The sequence below is a fragment of the Ranitomeya variabilis genome, chromosome 8 (genome assembly GCF_051348905.1).
Source record: "Ranitomeya variabilis isolate aRanVar5 chromosome 8, aRanVar5.hap1, whole genome shotgun sequence".
In the NCBI taxonomy this organism is placed as follows: domain Eukaryota; kingdom Metazoa; phylum Chordata; class Amphibia; order Anura; family Dendrobatidae; genus Ranitomeya; species Ranitomeya variabilis.
Genome location: NC_135239.1, coordinates 162,911,359 through 162,934,163, shown reverse-complemented (window position 1 = coordinate 162,934,163; position 22,805 = coordinate 162,911,359). Strand labels below are relative to the sequence as shown.

The window sequence follows — 22,805 nt, the reverse complement described above, 5'->3', positions numbered from 1 at the left end:
GAAAGTAATGCAGGCAGGCAGCCCCCATAGAAAGTAATGCAGGCAGGCAGCCCCCATAGAAAGTAATGCAGGCAGGCAGCCCCCCCAATAGCTCCACAATCCAGTCATCACTCATTGATAAAAAAAAACAAAACACTCTACTCACCTCTCTCCTCGTGCCCCGCGCTGCTCCTGGCTCCAGTCTCGGCAGCTGCAGTCTGCCCACCCGGTCACACAGCAGGTGCGTGATGATATGACGTCATCGCGCACCCGCAGTGTCAGCGGCAGGCAGAGCGGGGAATGATGGGAGAGGGGGCGTCAGCAGACGCTCTCTCCTCCATCATTGCATTCAACTGTACCGGCGTCTATGACGCCGGTACAGTTGAATGCGGGGCCGGGAGTGTGCCGCGACAGCGTGGGGAGTGTGCCGACAGCGGCACACTCGAGCGGCCCACTACTGCCACCGGCCCTTCTGGCATTTGCCAGAACTGCCCTATGGCCAGTCCGGCCCTGATCTCATGCACCGTCTTATATGGCAATCTAATGGTTCAAAGATCTATATAGCCTATTATGAAGAATAAAGTGTCACTGTTGTAGGTATCATTCTATGTTTTTTTCACCATTCGATAGATACTTCAGCACAGTAGTTGCATAGATTCCTCAAATTTGAGGTCCTTGTACAGACCGGTGAAACATTTTCCCATTCTCCAAGCACGCGGACCAAAAATATGGTAACAAGAGAGATTACAGCCTCATCTAATGTACACGTCAAGCCCCATAATAATTAAAATGCTTTCATTAGCAACTCCATCAAGGTGACCCCATTAAGAGTGCCAGCAGAGTGCCCCACTCCCCCCCCCAAAAAAAAAAAACAGTACCTCCCGACTGCCACAAGAGTGCCTACAGCCATAACCAAGGAGTAGGCAAGTCATGTTTGAATGCTTTTGACTGCGTTATTTATTTTATAGGGTTTTTTTCTTCTACAAATTTTGGTCTAAAAATCCGAATACATCTCGAAATTAGTGAAAATATTTTTAAAATGTTTGCTTCACATATTTAATCTTTTTCTTTGTTTTTATCTTGGCCCCCCAACTGCTATGGTCTTACTGTAATTGCACAGTGAGTGGTCACATGACCCCAACTAGGATCTGCAACATGTTCCAGAAGTTCACCATCTTCACAGCTCATGCACGAGCGCTGTCTTTGTCCATCCCACTGGAATGTGTAGCATATGTTACCCCAGTTTAGAATGGCATAGCTAGACGTGGGCAGAAACTGAGTTTGTTGTTGATCTTGGGTCAGCTTTCTTATACTCAGCCTTTCGTATGGGCTCGTATACTCAGAAAAGGTGTGCTAACAAATAGGAAGAGCATCTAGCAGAATCTGGGGTCGGCATTGGGGCCTTGCACGCCATAGGTAGAACAGAGCTTCATGGCCATGAAAATTGGAAAATGAAGCAATCATTTGAGTTGTTTCCGATATCGTCACATTTCCTTTGCCTATACATTAAATTATAATAAGTTTTGAGGAAAAACCTTTCCTCTGACTCACCCAGGCCATTACATGCAGAGTTCTGCAATGCTTGTTCACCTATCTTCCTAATCGCATTAAAATAAGACTCAGCAACTTCAGATAGACCTGTGGATAGAAAGAAGACATCAGCGAATATTATACATCATTACCTGGTAATATCCATTGTGAAGACATTTTATTAAAATCAAGACTTTTCTGTTCGATATTATAATCAATGGCATGACTACCACCATAGCCTGCATTTTCAAGGGGGCTTGGGCCACCTAATCCGGCTAGATCAAGAAGTTCAGGCCCCCCAGAGACCACAATGAAGAAATTCCTTTGAGTTGGCACAGACAGTAGGATGCCCTATAATAACACTGCGTCCCACTGAGTGACCCAGGCTCCGAAGTGTAAAGAGAAAGATGGTGCAGACTCATTGTGGGATCAGGGTTGGGTAAGTATAAGATGTTTTTGCTTTTTTAAAGGTGCCCAAAGGGGAAATTACTGTGTCTATCATATCATTAATGGGTAGAAGCGAGGAACAAAAGAACATATTTCCATATGGTCACCCTTCCTGTCTGTGGAGGTTGGCACCCTCGCTTCAGCACGGCGGTTTTGCTTCCACTCATGCGTCGTCTGTATCCTAATCTCCCTAATTGTCCCTAAGATTTGGACATAAAAGGGACCAGAGAAAAGAAGATAGGCACCACCAATAGGTCTATCCACACAATCAGTTGGATCAGGAAAAGTTAGAAAAATTGAAGGTCAGACGACTCGTGAGTGAGGGCGCCACCGACGTGTAGGAATAGGGTGCAACCTCCACTGATAGAAAGGGTCAGTATAAGGGGGAGTTGAGTGTAAGAAGACATTAATTCATCTTTTGGTTATATCTATAAACTAGTCCTACATACGTATTGGCCAACAATTTTTAATATCATAGACTATCACTGTATCTGGACACCTACACCCTCAGAGATATTGACGGTAACTGTATTCTTTTATTCTTTTGTCCCTGTTATGTCCAAACCATAGGGACAATTAGGGAGATTAGGATACAGATGACACATGAGTGGGGGCCGCAACTGCCCTGCTGAATCTAGGCTGCCAACCTCCACAGACAGTTTGGATGAGCTTAGGGGATACTAAGGACAGCTTTTCCCCATCTGCTTAGGTATATGATCTAAGCATTGGTTATATTTTATAGCACTTTAATCACTTTGTTTATGTGAGAATATTTTTGGTTGAGACTATTTATTTCTAATAAAATACCATTTTTAAAGAGTTAATTATCTAAAATGTTGTGTCTATACCCTGATCTATGTCGCATTCTGTAAGTTCACAAACAGGAAGACTACTACTTTGTAAATGGAATAAATATTGAATATGGTCATAAAAGATATGCATATCATATCATATTCTGCAAGTTCACAAACAGGAACACTACTATTTTGTAAATGGAATAAATATTGAGTGCGGTCATAAAAGGGGAATTATTACATGATCATGGCATATCGTATTCTGCAAGTTCACAAACAGGAACACTACTATTTTGTAAATTGAATAAATATTGAGTGGGGTCATAAAAGGGGAATTATTACATGATCATGGCATATCGTATTCTGCAAGTTCACAAACAGGAACACTACTATTTTGTAAATTGAATAAATATTGAGTGGGGTCATAAAAGGGGAATTATTACATGATCATGGCATATCGTATTCTGCAAGTTCACAAACAGGAACACTACTATTTTGTAAATTGAATAAATATTGAGTGGGGTCATAAAAGGGGAATTATTACGTGATCATGACATAACAGGAAGCATTGTTACTAATGAGGACATGAAAGGTAACAATTACTGAGAGTAGAGTTCTAGAAGCAATACTCACTGTATACAGTTTTTTGATTGCAAAAATAAGGTGGTACTTTTACTATGTGGGGCCCCAAGGGTGCCATTTTTATAGTGCTTTGGAACAAAGCACTATACTGTTATTCCATCGTGGATAACTTCTTCTTATTATAGTGCTTTGGAACAAAGCACTATACTGTTATTCCATCGTGGTAAACTTCTTCTTATTCTTATTATAGTGCTTTGGAACAAAGCACTATACTGTTATTCCACCGTGGTAAACTTCTTCTTATTATAGTGCTTTGGAACAAAGCACTATACTGTTATTCCACCGTGGTAAACTTCTTCTTATTCTTATTATTCAGTCCGCACGTAATGCGGCCCGAACCGCTAAACTCACAGACTCCAGTGAGGTGTCATTTCGAAGCCAGCGTTCCTGAGAGGTGTGCTAAGTATTTTTCGTGTCGATCGGATTTGTAGTTTTTGCGCAATTTGTGTTTGAAAAAAGTCTTTCAATGCGTTTCAATGGAGAAATTTTCCTATACGTTTATAATGGGCTGGTTTCTGAGGCAATTTCTAAAAATAACTGCCACCTGGCTGATTAGCTCATTGATATGCGCAGTCAGACACAGTTACTATGCCAACTCCTATGAAATCTACATCAGCTCACCAGGTCACAAGTTTTGTCAGATAATATCAGGTCTTAAAGTGACAGTACAGCACAATTCCAAACCACTATCCGTAGTCTTATGATTATTAGACTGTGGCCCGATTCTAACTCATCGGGTATTCTAGAATATGCATGTCCACGTAGTATATTGCACAGCCACGCAGTATACAGTGCAGAGCCGTGCAGTACACAGCGCAGAGCCGCGCAGTACACAGCGCAGAGCCGCGCAGTACACAGCGCAGAGCCACGCAGTATAAAGCGCAGAGCCGCGCAGTACACAGCGCAGAGCCGCGCAGTACACAGCGCAGAGCCGCGCAGTACACAGCGCAGAGCCGCGCAGTACACAGCGCAGAGCCGCGCAGTACACAGCGCAGAGCCGCGCAGTATAAAGCGCAGAGCCGTGCAGTACACAGCGCAGAGCCGCGCAGTATAAAGCGCAGAGCCGTGCAGTACACAGCGCAGAGCCGCGCAGTACACAGCGCAGAGCCGTGCAGTACACAGCGCAGAGCCGCGCAGTATAAAGCGCAGAGCCGTGCAGTACACAGCGCAGAGCCGCGCAGTACACAGCGCAGAGCCGCGCAGTACACAGCGCAGAGCCGCGCAGTACACAGCGCAGAGCCGCGCAGTATAAAGCGCAGAGCCGCGCAGTACACAGCGCAGAGCCGCGCAGTACACAGCGCAGAGCCGTGCAGTACACAGCGCAGAGCCGCGCAGTTTAAAGCGCAGAGCCGTGCAGTACACAGCGCAGAGCCGCGCAGTACACAGCGCAGAGCCGTGCAGTACACAGCGCAGAGCCGCGCAGTATAAAGCGCAGAGCCGTGCAGTACACAGCGCAGAGCCGCGCAGTACACAGCGCAGAGCCGCGCAGTACACAGCGCAGAGCCGCGCAGTATAAAGCGCAGAGCCGCGCAGTACACAGCGCAGAGCCGCGCAGTACACAGCGCAGAGCCGCGCAGTACACAGCGCAGAGCCGTGCAGTACACAGCGCAGAGCCGCGCAGTATAAAGCGCAGAGCCGTGCAGTACACAGCGCAGAGCCGCGCAGTACACAGCGCAGAGCCGTGCAGTACACAGCGCAGAGCCGCGCAGTATAAAGCGCAGAGCCGTGCAGTACACAGCGCAGAGCCGTGCAGTACACAGCGCAGAGCCGTGCAGTACACAGTGCAGAGCCGCGCAGTACACAGCGCAGAGCCATGCAGTACACAGCGCAAAGCCGCGCAGTATAAAGCGCAGAGCCGCGCAGTATAAAGCGGAGAGCCGCGCAGTACACAGCGCAGAGCCGAGCAGTACACAGCGCAGAGCCGCGCAGTAGACAGCGCAGAGCCGTGCAGTACAGAGCGCAGAGCCGCACAGTATAAAGCGCAGAGCCGCGCAGTATACCGCGCAGAGCCGTGCAGTACACAGCGCAGAGCCGCGCAGTACACAGCGCAGAGCCGCGCAGTACACAGCACAGAGCCGCGCAGTACACAGCACGGACACGCGCAGTACACAGCGCAGAGCCACGCAGTACACAGCGCAGAGCCGCGTAGTATACAGCGAAGAGCCACGCAGTATATAGCGCAGAGCCGCGCAGTACAAAGCGCAGAGCTGCGCAGAGCTGCGCAGTATACAGCGCAGAGCCGCGCAGTATACAGCGCAGAACGCGCAGTACACAGTGCAGAGCCGCGCAGTACACAGCGCAGAGCCGTGCAGTACACAGCGCAGAGCCGCGCAGTACACAGCGCAGAGCCACGCAGTATACAGCGCAGAGCCGCGTAGTATACAGCGCAGAGCCGCGTAGTATACAGCGCAGAGCCACGCAGTATACAGCACAGAGCCACGCAGTATACAGCGCAGAGCCACGTAGTTATACTGCCCAGTCACGTAGTATATTGTCCAGTCACATAGTATACTGCATATCCCTGTTAAAAAAAAAAAGAATTAAAATAAAAAAGTTACATACTCACCTCCTGGAGCGGCCGGTATCTGATGGTTGTTGCACCTCCTAGAGCGGCCGGTACACGATGCTTGTTGCACCTGGAGTGGCCGGTACCCGATGCTTGTTGCGCGCTCCGGTCCCAAGAGTGCATTGCGGTCTCACGAGATGATGACGTAGCGGTGTTGTGAGACAGAAAGACGGAAGTGCCCTTAGATAATTAGATAGTAGATTACCCCGCTCACCAATTCGGAACCCGAGAGGCCCGGCCCACCAAATCGGACCCCGAGGGGCCCGGCCCACCAAATCGGACCCAGAGTGACCCCGCCCCCTAAATCAGACCCAGAGTGACCCCGCCCACCAAATCGGACCCAGAGTGGCTCCGCCCACCAAATCGGACCCAGAGTGACCCCTTCCACCAAATCAGACCCAGAGTGACCCCTTCCACCAAATCGGGCCCAGAGTGACCCCTTCCACCAAATCGGGCCCAGAGTGACCCCGCCCACCAAATCAGACCCAGAGTGACCCCACCCACCAAATCGGACCCTGAGGTGCCCAGCCCACCAAATCAGACCCTGAGGTGCCCAGCCCACCAAATCGGACCGAGTGACCCCACCCACCAAATTGGTCCCTAAGGTGCCCCGCCCACCAAATCGGACCCAGAGTGGCTCCGCCCACCGAATCGGACCCAGAGTGGCCGCGCCCACAGAATCGGACCAAAAGTGACCCCGCCCACCGAATCGGACCTAGATTTACCCCGCCCACAAAATCAGACCCAGATTGACCCAACCCACCAAATCGGACCGCCTGAGGGGCACCCAAGTGTGAAAGTCTTGCAGGGGCAGCCCGGGCACCATTCCAAAGCACTATCTGTAGTTCCTTCAGGAAATACCCATCTAGTTCTTATTATTATTCAGTCCGCACGTAATGCGGCCCGAACCGCTTCACTCACAGACTCCAGTGAGGTGTCATTTCGAAGCCAGCGTCCCCAAGAGGTGTGCTAAGTATTTTTCGTGTCAATCGGATTTGTAGTTTTGGCGCAATTTGCGTTTGAAAATGTTTTTTCCCCTCATTGTAATGCATTTCAATAGGGAAATTTTCCCATAGGTTATAATGGCCGGGTTTCTGAGGCAATTTGAAATGTACCTGCCACCTGCCACCTGGCCGATTAGCTCATTGATATGCGCAGTCAGGCCCAGTTACTATGCCAACGCCTGCGAACTGTACATGACCACACCAGCACAGTTTTGCCAGATAATATCAGCTCTTAAAGTGATAGCACAGCACAATTTCAAAGCACTATCTGTAGTCTTATTTTAATTATTACTCCGCTCACCAAATCGGACCCAGAGTGACGGCGCCAGCCAAATCGGACCCAGAGTGGCGCCGCCCACAAAATTGGACCCAGAGTGGCGCCGCCCGCAAAATCGGACCCAGAGTGGCGCCGCCCGCCAAATCGGACCCAGAGTGGCGCCGCCCGCCAAATCCGACCCAGAGTGGCGCCGCCCGCCAAATCGGACCCAGAGTGGCGCCGAACGCCAAATCGGACCCAGAGTGGCGCCGAACGCCAAATCGGACCCAGAGTGGCGCCGCCCGCCAAATCGGACCCCGTGTGGCGCCGCCCGCCAAATCGGTCCCAGAGTGACCCCGCCCACCAAATCGGTCTCAGAGTGACCCCGCCCACCAAATTGGTCCCAGAGTGACCCCACCCACCAAATCGGACCCAGAGTGACCCCGCCCACCAAATCAAACCCAGAGTGACCCGGCCCACCAAATCAGACCGAGTGACCCCGTCCACCAAATCGTACCCTGAGTGATCCCGCCCACCAAATCGGCCCCTGAGGCGCCCCGCCCACCAAATCGGACCCAGAGTGGCTCCGCCCACCAAATTGGTCCCAGAGTGACACCGCCCACCAAATCGGACCCAGAGTGACCCCGCCCACCAAATCGGACCCAGAGTGGCCTCAACCCTGAGGGGCTACAACTACCAAACCAGCGCCTGAGGGGCACCCAAGTGTGAAAGTCTTGCAGGGGCAACCCGGGCACCATTCCAAAGCACTATCTGTAGTTCCTTCAGGAAATACCCATCTAGTTATTATTATTCAGTCCGCACGTAATGCGGCCCGAACCGCTTCACTCACAGACTCCAGTGAGGTGTCATTTCGAAGCCAGCATCCCCAAGAGGTGTGCTAAGTATTTTTCGTGTCGATCGGATTTGTAGTTTTGGCGCAATTTGCGTTTGAAAATGTTTTTTCCCCTCATTGTAATGCATTTCAATAGGGAAATTTTCCCATAGGTTATAATGGCCGGGTTTCTGAGGCAATTTGAAATGTACCTGCCACCTGCCACCTGGCTGATTAGCTCATTGATATGCGCAGTCAGGCCCAGTTACTATGCCAACGCCTGCGAACTGTACACCAGCACAGTTTTGCCAGATAATATCAGCTCTTAAAGTGATAGCACAGCACAATTTCAAAGCACTATCTGTAGTGTTATTATAATTATTGCCCCGCTCACCAAATCGGACCCAGAGTGGCGCCGCCCGCCAAATCGGACCCAGAGTGGCGCCGCCCGCCAAATCGGACCCAGAGTGGCGCCGCCCGCAAAATCGGACCCAGAGTGGCGCCGCCCGCAAAATCGGACCCAGAGGGACGCCGCCCGCCAAATCGGACCCAGAGTGACCCGGCCCGCCAAATCGGACCCAGAGTGACCCGGCCCACCAAATCGGACCCAGAGTGACCCGGGCCACCAAATCGGACCCAGAGTGACCCGGGCCACCAAATCGGACCCAGAGTGACCCGGGCCACCAAATCGGACCCAGAGTGACCCGGGCCACCAAATCGGACCCAGAGTGACCCGGGCCACCAAATCGGACCCAGAGTGACCCGGGCCACCAAATCGGACCCAGAGTGACCCGGGCCACCAAATCGGACCCAGAGTGACCCGGGCCACCAAATCGGACCCAGAGTGACCCGGGCCACCAAATCGGACCCAGAGTGACCCGGGCCACCAAATCGGACCCAGAGTGACCCGGGCCACCAAATCGGTCCCAGAGTGACCCGGGCCACCAAATCGGACCCAGAGTGACCCGGGCCACCAAATCGGACCCAGAGTGGGGGCGCCCACCAAATCCTCAACTACCAAACCAGCGTCTGAGGGGCACCCAAGTGTGAAAGTCTTGCAGGGGCACCCGGGCACCATTCCAAAGCACTATCTGTAGTTCCTTCAGGAAATACCCATCTAGTTACTACTGATAGCACATTGGATGGGGAGGCTTGTGTAGTATTGGGATTAAGTTGTAGGTGTGAAGGAAAACTTTTGTCTGTGCCCAGTTCTACAGAATGAAAACGGTAATTAGTTCTTACCGGTAATTGTATTTCCAGGAATCCACCTGACAGCACCATTGGAGGACGTCCTTCTTATCCGCAGTGGGACAGGAACCACAAGTTAAAAGGACCCTCCCCACTCCACCCACCAGTGATTTTCTAAGTACCACATCTGGATGGATGCAAAAAAGAGAGTTTATTTACAATTACACACCAATGTTACATCACATTAGTCAGTAGTAAAAGTTTGCAGTGGGAGGGAACTAGTAGTGCTGTCAGGTGGATTCCTGGAAATACAATTACCGGTAAGAACTAATTACCGTTTTCCAGTCCACCACCTGACAGCACCATTGGAGAATACCAAAGGATGTTAACTAGGGTGGGACTACTGCATGTAAGACTTTTCTACCAAAGGCTAATTGGTCTGATACGACATCTAATTTATAGTGTCTAGCAAAGGTAGAAAGACTAGTCCAAGTCGCCGCCCTACAGATTTGCTCAGCTGAGGCACCCCCCTTCTCTGCCCATGATGTAGAAATGGCTCGTGTTGAGTGGGCCCTAAGAGTGTCCGGGGGATCGTTCCCTTGGTTTGTATATGCTAGGCTAATCATATTTTTAATCCACCTAGCAATGGTTGATTTTGCTGCCTTGCAACCCCTATTTGGACCACCGTATTGAATAAATAAGTTAGTGTCCCGTCTCCAGCTTTTTGTCGCCCCCAGGTATTTTAGAACAGTCTCCCTAACGTCAAGGTTATGGTAGACCCCTTCTTTTGCGTTTTTAGGGTGTTGGCAGAAAGAAGGAAGGATTATCTCCTGATTGATATTGGTAGATGATACTACTTTGGGGAGGAAAGCTGGGTTATGTTTGAAGACTATTCTGTCGTCAAAGATTTGAAGATATGGGTTCTGGATAGAAAGAGCCTGCATCTCCCCTAGCCTTTTAGCCGATGTGATGGCAATCAGGAAGGCGGTTTTAAAGGAGAGATTGGCTATGTCCATATCTTCTGACAGTAAGTAAGGGGTTTTACACAAAGTGTTAAGGACCAAGTTTAGGTCCCAAGGAGGAGTTGATTTCCTCACAAGTGGCCTCATTCTCTGTGTGGCCCTGGAAAATCTGGCTATCCAGGGATGGGAGGCTAGTGATGTATCAAAAAATACACTAAGTGCTGCAATCTGTACTTTTAGAGTGCTAGGCCGAAGGCCCTTGTCAAATCCGAGTTGCAGGAAATCGAGGATTTTGGGGATATCTGGTTTTGAAGTATCCACATGACCTTCTCCCAGAAAGGAACAATACCGCTTCCAGATCTTGTTGTAAATCGCCGAAGTCACCGGCTTTCTGCTTGCCTGGAGTGTGGTAATGACATCTTCTGACAGGCCTCTAGATCTTAGGGTTTGCCGTTCAGGATCCAAGCAGATAGGTGAAAAGAGTCTGGATTCTTGTGGAATACTGGACCTTGAAGTAGAAGGTCCTGCCTGTTCGGTAGAAAGACTGGTTCTTCTGTTGACATCCTGGACAATAGAGAAAACCAGCTCCTTTTCGGCCAGAAAGGAACCACCAGGATTACGGTTGCTCTTTCGTCTCGTATCTTCCTGAGTGTCTTCGGTATCAGAGGAAGAGGCGGAAAAGCGTATAGGAGACCTTCTCCCCAATACTGAGACAAGGCGTCTACTCCTGTGGCTCCATCTAGAGGATTCAGAGAAAAAAATGCTCTGGCCTTTGTGTTTGACCTGGTGGCAAAGAGGTCCACCTGAGGCGTTCCCCATTTCTGGCACAGACTGCTGAATACTTCCGGGTTCAATTCCCATTCTCCGGGATGTACCGACTTTCGGCTCAGGAAATCTGCAACCTGATTCTTGGCACCTTCCAGGTGAACTGCCGAGATGGATTTGACAGATCTTTCTGCCCACCTGAAAATCTGGTCTGCTAAGTGTTGCAGTGGTGGATGTCTCGGACCTCCCTGGTGTCTCAGAAATGCCACTGCTGTGACATTGTCGGACAGTATTCTCACGTGTTTGTCTCGGACCAATGACTGGGCCTGGCACAACACTTTCCAGATCGCGTACAGCTCTCTGAAATTCGACGATCTTGCGGCAATTTGAGGAGTCCATTCTCCCTGGTAGTATGTTCTCCCTATATGACCGCCCCATCCGTATTGACTGGCGTCTGTGGTAACCGTAACACAGGGATCGAGTATCCATGGAACTCCCTCTCTCAGGTTCGCTGGTGTGGTCCACCAGGTTAGGGATTTCTTTACCGAAGGAGACACAAGCATCTTCCTGTCTAGGGAACTTTGTTTTCTGTTCCAAGATCCTAGGACTTCTCTTTGCAACTTCCGCGAGTGGAATTGGCTCCATCTCACACAGGGTATGCATGCTGTCATGAAACCGAGTATCCTCATTGCCTCTCTTATGGAGGGGGTACTTCTTCTGAAATGGTGGATGTGCCTGATCAAGGTCTCTTGTCTGTCTTCTGGTAAAAAAGATGTTCTTAGATTGGAATCTAAGATCACCCCCAAAAATTTTATTCTGGAATTTGGGACCAGGCAGGACTTTTTCCAGTTCACGATCCACCCCAGCTCCTGTAGGATGGAAAGAGTGAACGTGCAGTCTATCTTGAGGAGTTTCTGTGATTTCGCCATTATCAGGAAGTCGTCCAGGTATGGGACTATGGTCACATTCTGATTCCTTAGATAGGCCACAACTTCCGACATCAGCTTGGTAAAGATCCTGGGCGCTGAAGCAAGCCCGAAGGGGAGACATCTGAACTGGAAGTGATGTACAATCCCCCTGTTCATTATGGCGAACCTCAGGAACTTTTGGTAGGAGAGGTGTATCGGGACATGATAGTATGCGTTGCTTAGGTCTAGGGTACACATTACCATGTCTTTGTCTATTAGAGGCGTCGTGGATCTTATAGATTCCATCCGGAATCTTTTGTACCGGACCCATTTGTTTAATGGTTTTAAATTTATAATCGTCCGGGAGTCTCCGGATGGTTTCTTTATTGAAAACAAATGGGAATAATGGCCTCTGCCTCTTTCTGAGATGGGAACTGGCACAATCGCTTCTAATTCTAACAGCTCCTGAATGTTTGTCCACATGGAGGAGTCGGAGAGCGGGCAAGGTCGGGTCACTACAAATCTTTCTGGGGGACTGCTGGAGAACTCTAATTTGTATCCCTGTGCAACTACTTGTAGAATCCAAGGATTCTGGGATACCTTCTGCCAACCCCCTAGAAATTTCTGTAATCGACCTCCCACCTTTATGTCATTTATTTGACTTTGGTGTGCCTGCACTAGGGAAGATGGAGTCTCTACCCTTTCCACCCTTGGGATAAGACCACCTCCCAGTCTTCCCTTTCCCCTTGTAGTTTGTCCTCTGACCAGGTCGGGACCTACGAAAGGGTTGATATTTTTTGGTATTCTCCTCAGGAAAACCCTTCTTTTTATCTGAGGCTTTTTCTAGAATATCGTCTAGAATCGGCCCAAATACTTTATTTCCTGAGAATGGGATTCCACACAATTTATTTTTTGACTGGAGATCCCCCGACCAGGTCTTTAGCCATATGGCTCTTCTGGCCGCATTAGACAGGGATTCGCTTCTAGCCGCAAACCGTACAGATTCGGCAGAAGCGTCTGCCATAAAGCCTGTTGCGAGTTTGAGCAAAGGCAATGATTTAAGGATAACCTCTCTAGAAGTCTTGGCTTTGAGGTGATCCTCTAAGTCGTCAATCCATAAGTGCATTGACCGGGCTACGGAAGTTGCCGCTATATTGGCCCGTATTATTGCCGCGGAGGACTCCCAAGTTCTCCTTAGCAAACCATCCGCTTTACGATCCATAGGATCTTTTAACGCGGAAGAGTCCTCAAATGGAATTGAGGTCTTCTTCGCCACCTTTGCTAGTGGGACATCGATCTTGGGAACTTCATCCCACACTTTAATGTCCTCAGGGTTGTAGGGCAGACGAAGTCTAAAGTCCCTGGGAATCACTAGCTTCTTCTCCGCTTCCTGCCACTCTTCCAGGATCATGGAACGGATGTGGTTGTTGACGGGGAAGACTTTTGTCACCTGGGCATGTAATCCGCCAAACATCTCGTCCTGGATCGAGGTTTCCTCTGGTGTATCTTGTAGCTGCATGGTGTTACGTACAGCATAAAGAAGTTCATCTGTGTCTGCTGCGGCGAAGAGATATCTCTTCCCTTTGCCCACAGATCCATCTCTTTCTTCCTGGTCAGAATCCTCTGAAACCTCACCCTCGGAAGAAGGGCTAGACTCCCTTGGCCTCTTCCGTGAAGTCTGTGGTTCTGACTGAGTCTGGGGAAGATTCAAGCCTGAGATAGAAGCCTGAACCTCCTGTCGAATCATGGTCCTCATGCTGGATAGTAGTGCCGTCTGCTCATCACCCACAATTTTGGATGTGCACGATCTGCACAATGGTTTCCGCCAATTTTCTGGAAACTTAGTGGCACAAATCGGGCACTTATTCTTCCCCGATTTTTTCCTTTCAGTTGTGGGGATGGGAGGCTCAGCCTAGGGTAAATAGACATACGTGGCACCGTAAGTAGGGAAGCGGGGGGGGGGGGGAGGGGTGGGCTTTGTGGTATGGCTTTACATAGCCTACTCACGTGCCCCTGAAGCTGGTCAGTCCCCTCAGGTCTGGTAGTGTCCTCCATGATGAGGATAATATTACAATACAGCCGTGTGCACCTTTTGTCAGGATAGCCGGCGGAACAACGACCCCCATTGTATGCTTATATAGGTTTTACCTGGTTGATCCTGCCTCCTTACCGCGCCCCGCGCGGTCGACCATGCTGAGAAAAGGCCTTCCTGAAGGCCGGCGCTGCCGCTGGCGTCCTCCGGTCCGATGCTTGCCGCGACCGGAAGTGACGCAGCCGCCGACCGGAAGTGACGCGGCCGCGTGTCCTGGAGCCGGCAGCGGCTGCTGCACAGAGCGCCCCCGGCGAAACGGCTGCGGCCGCATGCGGGAACAGCCACCGCTGCAGCAGACAGCGCCCGGGCCGAGAGCCCCAGCAAGGAGAAACGGACCTTGGCCCCAGGAGCAGCGCTACACTGGGGGAGGCTGAGGGACCCCCCATCGCAGGTATCAGCCGCAGATATCTTGTGGCGGGGAAGGGAAAGGCTGGGCCCCCCGATCCCCACCATCTGCACAGCACCGTCGGAGGCTACGTCTTGCAGTTCCTATCCGCAGTGGGACAGGAAAAACACTGGTGGGTGGAGTGGGGAGGGTCCTTTTAACTTGTGGCTCCTGTCCCACTGCGGATAAGAAGGACGTCCTCCAATGGTGCTGTCAGGTGGTGGACTGTAGTATTAGTGGTTAGTATTAGTAATAGTGGTTGAACGAATTGACACTCTGAGCCGGATGTAGAAGAAAAAGGTACAATCAATCACAATCTGTGAGTCGCTGAGTGTTTCTGTAATGGATCCACTTATGTGGTCTGCAGTACCCCTGTGCAGAACTGGTAATTGCCACGACTATAATGTTACTATATGGCGGTAATATTTGTTTCTGTCCAGTGTTTTTATTAAAGGAAACCTGTCAGCTTGGAAGTCCAGTGCAATTTGCCAGCAGAAAGTTGTAGAGGAAGAGCTCAATAAAAAAGACTCAGAATAATCCCTCATTCACACGTTCAGGATTTGGCTAAGAAATACTGATATAAAATACTGACCAAACACTGAACCGTGTGAACGTGGCCTAACTTGTTTATTATGCAATAAAATCCATCTCTTTCTGTGTGCTCAGGTCCAGTGGGCAGTTTTAAACAGTGATTGACAGGTACCTCTTCATGACATATGACACATGCAAGGAAAGCTGTCAATCACTGATTAGTACTGGACCTGACTGTCCGGAAAGATTGAATGGATTTCAGTGGATAAAATACAAGTTATATTGAATCTTTTCTTTCAAAACTTCCTATCAATCTGTTCAGCTCTTCTGCTCTGTCACATTCTGCTGCCAGATTGAACTGAACTTCCAAGCTGACGGTGGTATTATTTGTCACTATGTGGTGGTAATAGTCTGGAACTATTGTTTGCTTCTTATATAGTGTTGTTATTGGTATAATTAGGTTTTTGTCAGTAAAAAAAAAAGAAAAACAAGGTGGAAGTGCAGTGTTATGTGAATTAGCATTTTGTCAAATTATGCAATATACTTGTTGATGTTTTGCCCATTGAGTTCAATGAAGAAGTCAAAATCCACGAACCCCATTAATTTAGCAGGTTTTGCAAGATCTGCAGCAAAATCCCCAAGTCTTGGGGTAAAAAATCACTGTGTCATCTCTCTGGGCACTTCCATGCCAGGTCCCCTGGAGGTCTCTGTATTGCCCAGAATCCTGTGAAGACTAATTAGATACAATGTTGTCTAATGGTCATTATATTACAATTAATCCATAGGTCTGATTAACCAAAACAAGGGTGGGCATCCCACATGTATATCCCTGCCCATCGGCAGACTGGGAACAGATTGTTTTCACAGGGTGTTAATAAGGTGAGGCCATATTTCTAGCATCACCTTATGATTTAAAATGATTGGGACCATTCAAGTGGCCAAAACCACTACATAAGAACTGTACCCCCTTCATTCTTAGGATCGGAGTGGGGGCAGTGATGGCAGATACTAGCCATAGGAAAACCACTTTACTGCAGAACCATTGTCCTAGGACAGTGACTCACTAGTCTTTTTAACATTATAGATCAGCATTCATTCATGTGATAACCAAAGCACTGCTTGCATATTGGCCTAGATAATCATTAATGACATCTTGCAATTTATTTCTTGGGAAACACGATTACACTAAACACATTGATAACAATATGAATAACCTACAACGGCATGTAAAGTTTGTTCACCCCTGGTCAAAATTACTGTTATTGTGAACAGTTAAGCAAGGTGAAGATGAAATGATCTCTAAAAGGCCTAAAGTTAAAGAGGACACATTTCCTTTCTATTTTGGGCAAGAAAAATATATATATTTTCAGCTTTACATTTTAAAAATGGAGAATAATCCTAAACACGCATCAAAATCCACAATAGAAGACCACAAAAGGCGCAAGCTGAAGGTTTTACAATGGCCCTCACAGTCCCCTGATCTGAACATCATTGAAAATCTGTGGCTAGACCTCAGGATAGCAATGCAAGACGACCCAGGAATCTCACAGAACTGGAAGAATTTACCATGGAAAAATGGATGAAAAGCCATCAAACAAGAATTGAAAGACTCTTGTCTGGCTACAAAAAGCGTTTACAAGCTGAGATACTTTCAAAAGGGGGTGTTACTAGGTGCTAACCACAAAGGGTTGTAAGTTTTAAAATGTAAAAGATTAAAATATTACATGCTACTTTAACAGTGTTTGAAATAATGGTGTCATGCACACAGTGTCTGCCATAAACACCAGATAGTGTCCCCTGCACAAAGTGCACCATAAATACTTACCTGCCACCTGTTTCCACGCTTTCTGACATGGAAGATTTATTTGACATTTATATCACAAAGCTCATAATATTTGGGGAAGAATAAAACGAGCAGCACTTTCCTGCATCGGAAGAAAGTGTCCGCAATTTGCCAGCTGTGAATACTGAGACATAGACAAGTATATCTGTGTACTGTTGGTTGGAGGCCAAACACAGGGGCATCAAGGGGCATTCCCGCTTTAGACCCCTAACCACTGTCCAGATGAAGACCGTTTCGTCTCATATGAGGCACTTTGTCTTGCTTGACTTGGCACGAATGGTATTCTGATCATGCATGGCAAAGAATGGCTGCCAATATATGCAATACATGGTTAGCAGAACCCCTAGACTCTCATTTATAGTCTATGTACAAGTTTAAAAATGACCAAATGTCTAGAGATAAAATGGTCAAAACGAATGTTCTGTGCAATGTTCTGGTTGCATTGAAAGAATATAAAATACTAATATATGGCACAATGGTAGAGACACTTACCGCTTAATGCTCGGACGTAGTTATTACCTAGGTATACAAGGTTTTCCAGAGCTGGGTTAAATTGACCTAAAATTTTCTGCAAAGAAAAAAGAAAAAATGAGGTTGAATAACGCTTTGTTTTTAACGTGACTGTGAATATAGAAGCGTATCTGTACTTTCCTTGTGTACGTATATGGATATCTATAAAATATAGAATACAGTGAAACAGGACTATAAAGAAAAATTATATAGGATCTTGCCAGAAAAAGTCGTGGATTTCTTCCTGTAAAGCCGGTTCTCATTACGAGAGTCATCTTAACTATGTACAATTAAACCCGAGTTAGTCATTGACACCGATCCTATAAACGATGAGGATGCAAATACAGCAAAACATACGTATTGATCCCTTCACAAGCAGGAGATTACTTTATAAGATGTTTAAACTCCAGAGAATCTACTTTCCCTGCTGGTTCAATCCCTAATGTAAAGTCTATGAAGCAGTAGATAATCATATTAATAAAAAATCAAGTGTCAGGATGAAAGGGAATTCCCAGCAACTTCCCTGATCCATTATCGGATTGTTCGTGCTCGTAAAGTCCATCCGGTGACCTATAGATAGCAGTGAATTACAGAGAATCTACATTTTTCAACAAACTTTGGTTCTTTCTTTGAAAACAGGACAATACCTTCCCCTCCATCTTCTGATGATAGAACTAAGAATCTGCAGTAAATTCATAGATTTCCCTTCGCCCATTAAATTTGATCGTTTTTGGATATAAATAATTACAGATAATTCTACGTATGAAGAATAGGAGGGGAGAGATCTCACCTTATAGGAGGCAATCGTGGAGGTATAAATGGAATCCATTTCTCGAGCCATGGCTGCTCTCTCCTGGAGTCAGCAAGAAAAAAGAAGGGTACCTGTACCAGCGGAGTTTGGACGTTGACCACAGGGAGAGGGGAAGAGAGGATGGTTTAATAATTCACCAAGTACAATGATACCTGATCATGCAGGTAACAGAATACCGGAGAGTTTAATAAGTGCTCTGGTGAGGAGTGCACCATCTGATTATCTAGGAACAGCTGACAGAGACACAGAGTCTGTTCCTCCCACTGGAATGTGACGTGAAACCGGCTCCTGCCCCAACACCTCTTCTTCAACAGGGGACACCATGAGTTAGTGCAAGTGAGGGCTCCTGAGAATAAACATGACACATGGATACTGTGGATGGAAAGATCAGGAGCTGACCTGTTCAGCCGCACAGGTAGAGAGAGGTAAGAACAGGGTGGCCAACTTGACTTTTTATTTTTTCTGGACAGTTCATCAAAAATCACGGACGAACAATTTTTTTTACGTACACATTGGAAAACCATAATAAATCATTATGATCAGTGACAGATGTCTACAGCCCACAATCCTTATATGAAGACATTGGCTGAATTCACTGTAAAATGATGAGACTTACAGTCAGGGCTGCCACTGGGAATTTAGGTGCCCCATACTGGCAAACTTTTTGGGTCCCCCTTGAGACTCCGCCCAGGTTCCACCCCAGCCCCGCCTCCACCCCACGAACTGTCCACAGTCCCTCCGCTCTCTTGGAAAAACTCCACTTTTCACCAATCACACATTAACAGCTCCCGTCACCAGATCAAACATATAGCCAGCAGCTTTTGTTTTGGCCAAAAGATGTTCTAAGACGCCAAAACGACAAGGCAGACTCTTTTGGCCAGGCCCTGCTCTACTGCAACCTATTAAACATTTGTTAAAATACAATTTACGTATTTTTTTTTTTCAATTTTTAAAATTACCAATAATCTCACATACAAAGGAGAAATACCACCGCACCATGACCAGACACCATATTGCCACCACAGAGACCTATAATACCAAATACAAGGAACCTACACCGCCACATAATGTCCAGACCACATATTAACATCCCCAGTGACCGAATAATACCACATACATGGAATAAATACCACCACACCATGACCAGACCACATATTACCACCGCATGTTGACTAATAATACCACATACAAGGAACAAATACCACCACACCATGACCAGACCACAAATTGCAACCACATGGTGACCAAATAATAGCACATACAAGGAACAAATAACGCCACACCATGGCCAGACAACATATTACCACCAAATAGTGACTAAATACTACAATACTGATCATTAATAATAAAAAAAAAAAAAAACATACAATACTAAATATCACTATAAGTGCCATTATACACAGGAGATCTGTACTTGGTAAGCAGTGTCTGTGTATAGGTAATACAGTGATTACCGGTAACATACACACGAGAACTGTATATATTCTACAGGTGATACAGTGATCAATGACATTATATACAGGAGCTCTGTATATAGTGTCAGTGTAAAGGTAATACAGTGATCACTGGTGACATTGTACACAGGAGCTCTGTATATAGTGTCAGTGTAAAGGTAATACAGTGATCACTGGTGACATTGTACACAGGACCGCTGTATACAGTGTATAGTGTCAGTGTACAAGTAACACACTGACTCACCAGTGACGTCTCTAGGTGAAGTCCTTCAGCTTTGCTTTTCATCTTCATCCAGCACAGACTGCCATCACTTTTTCCAGCCAGGGTTAGTCTCTGCAGGAAATAACACAGTTATTTAGAGCTCCGCTTGCAGAACATATTACTTAATTTTTTCCCTAATTCTAAACTATATCAGATGAAGACAAAAAGGCGATATAGTGTCACTCTGCACAGTAACAGGACTGCCTCCCCCATTTAAAACAGTTTCCTCAAAAAATAAAAATAAATACATCACTGCAGTAATAATATCCCTTAATTAGCCCCTATGGTAATAATATCCCCCATCCTGGCCCCCATGTGTCTTATTCCTGGCTCCAGCCACATGTTCTTCCATCCTGCCCCATCTATCCCATGATCCTGCCCCATCTGTCTCCATCCTGCCCCATCTGTCTCCAACATATCCATCCTGCCCCATCTGTCTCCAACGTATCCATCCTGCCCTATCTGTCACCATCCTGCGCCATGATCCTGCCCCATCTGTCTCCATCATATCCATCCTGCCCCATCTGTCTCCACCGTATCTATCCTGCCCCATCTGTCTCCATCCTGCACCATGATCCTGCCCCATCTGTCTCCATCTTGCCCCGTGTCTCCATCCTGCCCCCATGTCTCCATTCTGCACTGGGCAGGATGGAGACACAGTCTCTCCTTACCTGGCCGCACTCCTGCAGCGAAGATCCCTCCCGGCATTTCAAGCGCGCACTTGCCGGCGAATGACAATGACGTCATACGCCGGCGCCATGAGTGTTGACGTCAGCTGCCAGGCCGATTGGCTGGCGGCTTTAACTATTGACTTGCGGGCCCACACAGGCCCACAAGGGAATAGAGTAACTGAACCTGCGTCTCGGCCGGAGGTTCAGTTACTGCATCTGCAGAATCCTGCCGCTGGGGCCTGGGCCTGATGAGCAGAAGAGACGGGGCATGGTGCGGGCCTCCTCTGTCCACCAGGCCCCTTACACCAGTCAGGGCAGTAATGCACTGATGGCGGCCCTGCTTACAGTCATGATAATCTCTATAAGTTTCTCCAATTTCAAAAAAATCACAGAAGTCTTAATTTTTTTTTAATGACAAGTCAAAAAAGTGACTTAGTTTTACAGACTCTCTTAGAATTTAATAATAATAATCTTTATTTTTTTATATAGTGCTAACATATTCCGCAGCGCTTTACAGTTTGCACACATTATCATCACTGTCCCCAATGGGGCTCACAATCTAGATTCCCTATCAGTATGTCTTTGGAATGTGTGCGGAAACCGGAGAACCCGGAGGAAACCCACGCAAAAACGGGGAGAACATACAAACTCCTTGCAGAGGATGTCCTTGGTGGGATTTGAACCCAGGACTCCAGCGCTGCAAAGCTGCAGTACTAACTGCTAACCACAGGACAGTTGGCAACCCTGGGCAAGAGGGTCCACTTCCACCTCTAAAGTTGGAATTGTGCATTATGATGAGCTACTGGACTGCAAACTGCCCATATATTGTTCTTGCACAGGGCCCTCTTCTGCCTGTGTTCGCTGCATAGAAAGACAGACAGATAGGATAGAAACAAAAGGAAACAGCAGTACTTTGTAAGTGCTAAGATGTATGCAAACATTGAACATGTGATATTTTGACTGTGTTACTGCTATATAGAATATGTACCTTCCTTTTTGTAAGCAGTGTCGCAATGTCTATCGACGCCACTGCGACTGAGCCGTTGAGGATTATGGGCCCACCAATACCAGCCCCTACTTCAGCTGGATGTGCATCATCAGCTCATAGAATCTCATGGCTTTCAGTATCACCTCTATGCTGATGACACACAGATCTACATCTCTGGACCAGATATCACCTCCCTACTAACCAAAATCCCTCAATGTCTGTCCACTATTTCATCCTTCTTCTCCGCTAAATTTCTGAAACTTAACATGGACAAAACAGAATTCATCATCTTTCCCCCATCTCACATGACCCCCCCAATGAACCTATCCATTACAGTAAATGGCTGCCCACTCTCCCCAGTCCCACAAGCTCGCTGCCTCGGGGTTATCCTTGACGCTGATCTCTCCTTCAAACCACATATCCAAGCCCTTTCCACTTCCTGCCGACTTCAACTCAAAAATATTGCACGAATCCGTTCATTCCTCAACCAAGAATCTGCAAAAACCCTAGTCCATGCCCTCATCATCTCTCGCCTTGACTACTGCAACCTCCTGCTCTGTGGCCTCCCCTCAAACACTCTCGCACCCCTCCAATCTATTCTAAACTCTGCTGCCCGACTAATCCACCTGTCTCCCCACTATTCTCCGGCCTCTCCCCTCTGTCAATCCCTTCACTGGCTCCCCATTGCCCAGAGACTCCAGTACAAAACCCTAACAATGACGTACAAAGCCATCCACAACCTGTCTCCTCCTTACATCTGTGACCTCATCTCCCGGTACTTTCCTACACGCAACCTCCGATCCTCACAAGATCTCCTTCTCTACTCCCCTCTTATCTCCTCTTCCCACAATCGTATACAAGATTTCTCTCGCGTATCACCCCTACTCTGGAACCCTCTACCACAACACATCAGACTCTCGCCCACCATCGAAACCTTCAAAAAGAATCTGAAGACCCACCTCTTCCGACAAGCCTACAACCTGCAGTAACCACCGATCGACCAAACCACTGCATGACCAGCTCTACCCTCGCCTACTGTATGCTCACCCATCCCTTGTAGATTGTGAGCCTTCGCGGGCAGGGTCCTCTCTCCTCCTGTACCAGTTATGACTTGTATTGTTTAAGATTATTGTACTTGTTTTTATTATGTATACCCCTCCTCACTTGTAAAGCGCCATGGAATAAATGGCGCTATAACAATAAATAATAATAATAATCAGACGCACATCCAGCTGAAGTGTATTGCAGCACACAAACTCATCGGGCAGTGCACCACAATACACGGCAAATCAGAGGCCAGCAGCTGACATCGGCGCACATCTGATTCAGGGCGCATGGCAGTGACATCATCCACTCCCGTCGCTTGGACACTGAAGTCAGCTGCC

At 47.7% G+C, this 22,805-nt stretch overlaps 1 protein-coding gene across 1 annotated transcript in view; it reads right to left on the bottom strand.

The window, feature by feature from the left end:
* BAIAP2L2 (BAR/IMD domain containing adaptor protein 2 like 2) overlaps positions 1-18,218 on the bottom strand; it is a 112,723-nt gene extending 94,505 nt beyond the window's left edge. Inside the window, exons 1-3 of the mRNA XM_077277874.1 lie at positions 18,025-18,218; positions 17,217-17,292; positions 1,531-1,617 (exon numbers count right to left, since the gene is read on the bottom strand). Of these exons, the coding sequence (XP_077133989.1) occupies positions 1,531-1,617; positions 17,217-17,292; positions 18,025-18,075 (214 nt within the window). The 5' untranslated portion in view covers positions 18,076-18,218. The remainder of the gene's footprint in view (positions 1-1,530; positions 1,618-17,216; positions 17,293-18,024) is intronic.
* Between the last annotated feature and the right edge of the window lie 4,587 nt (positions 18,219-22,805).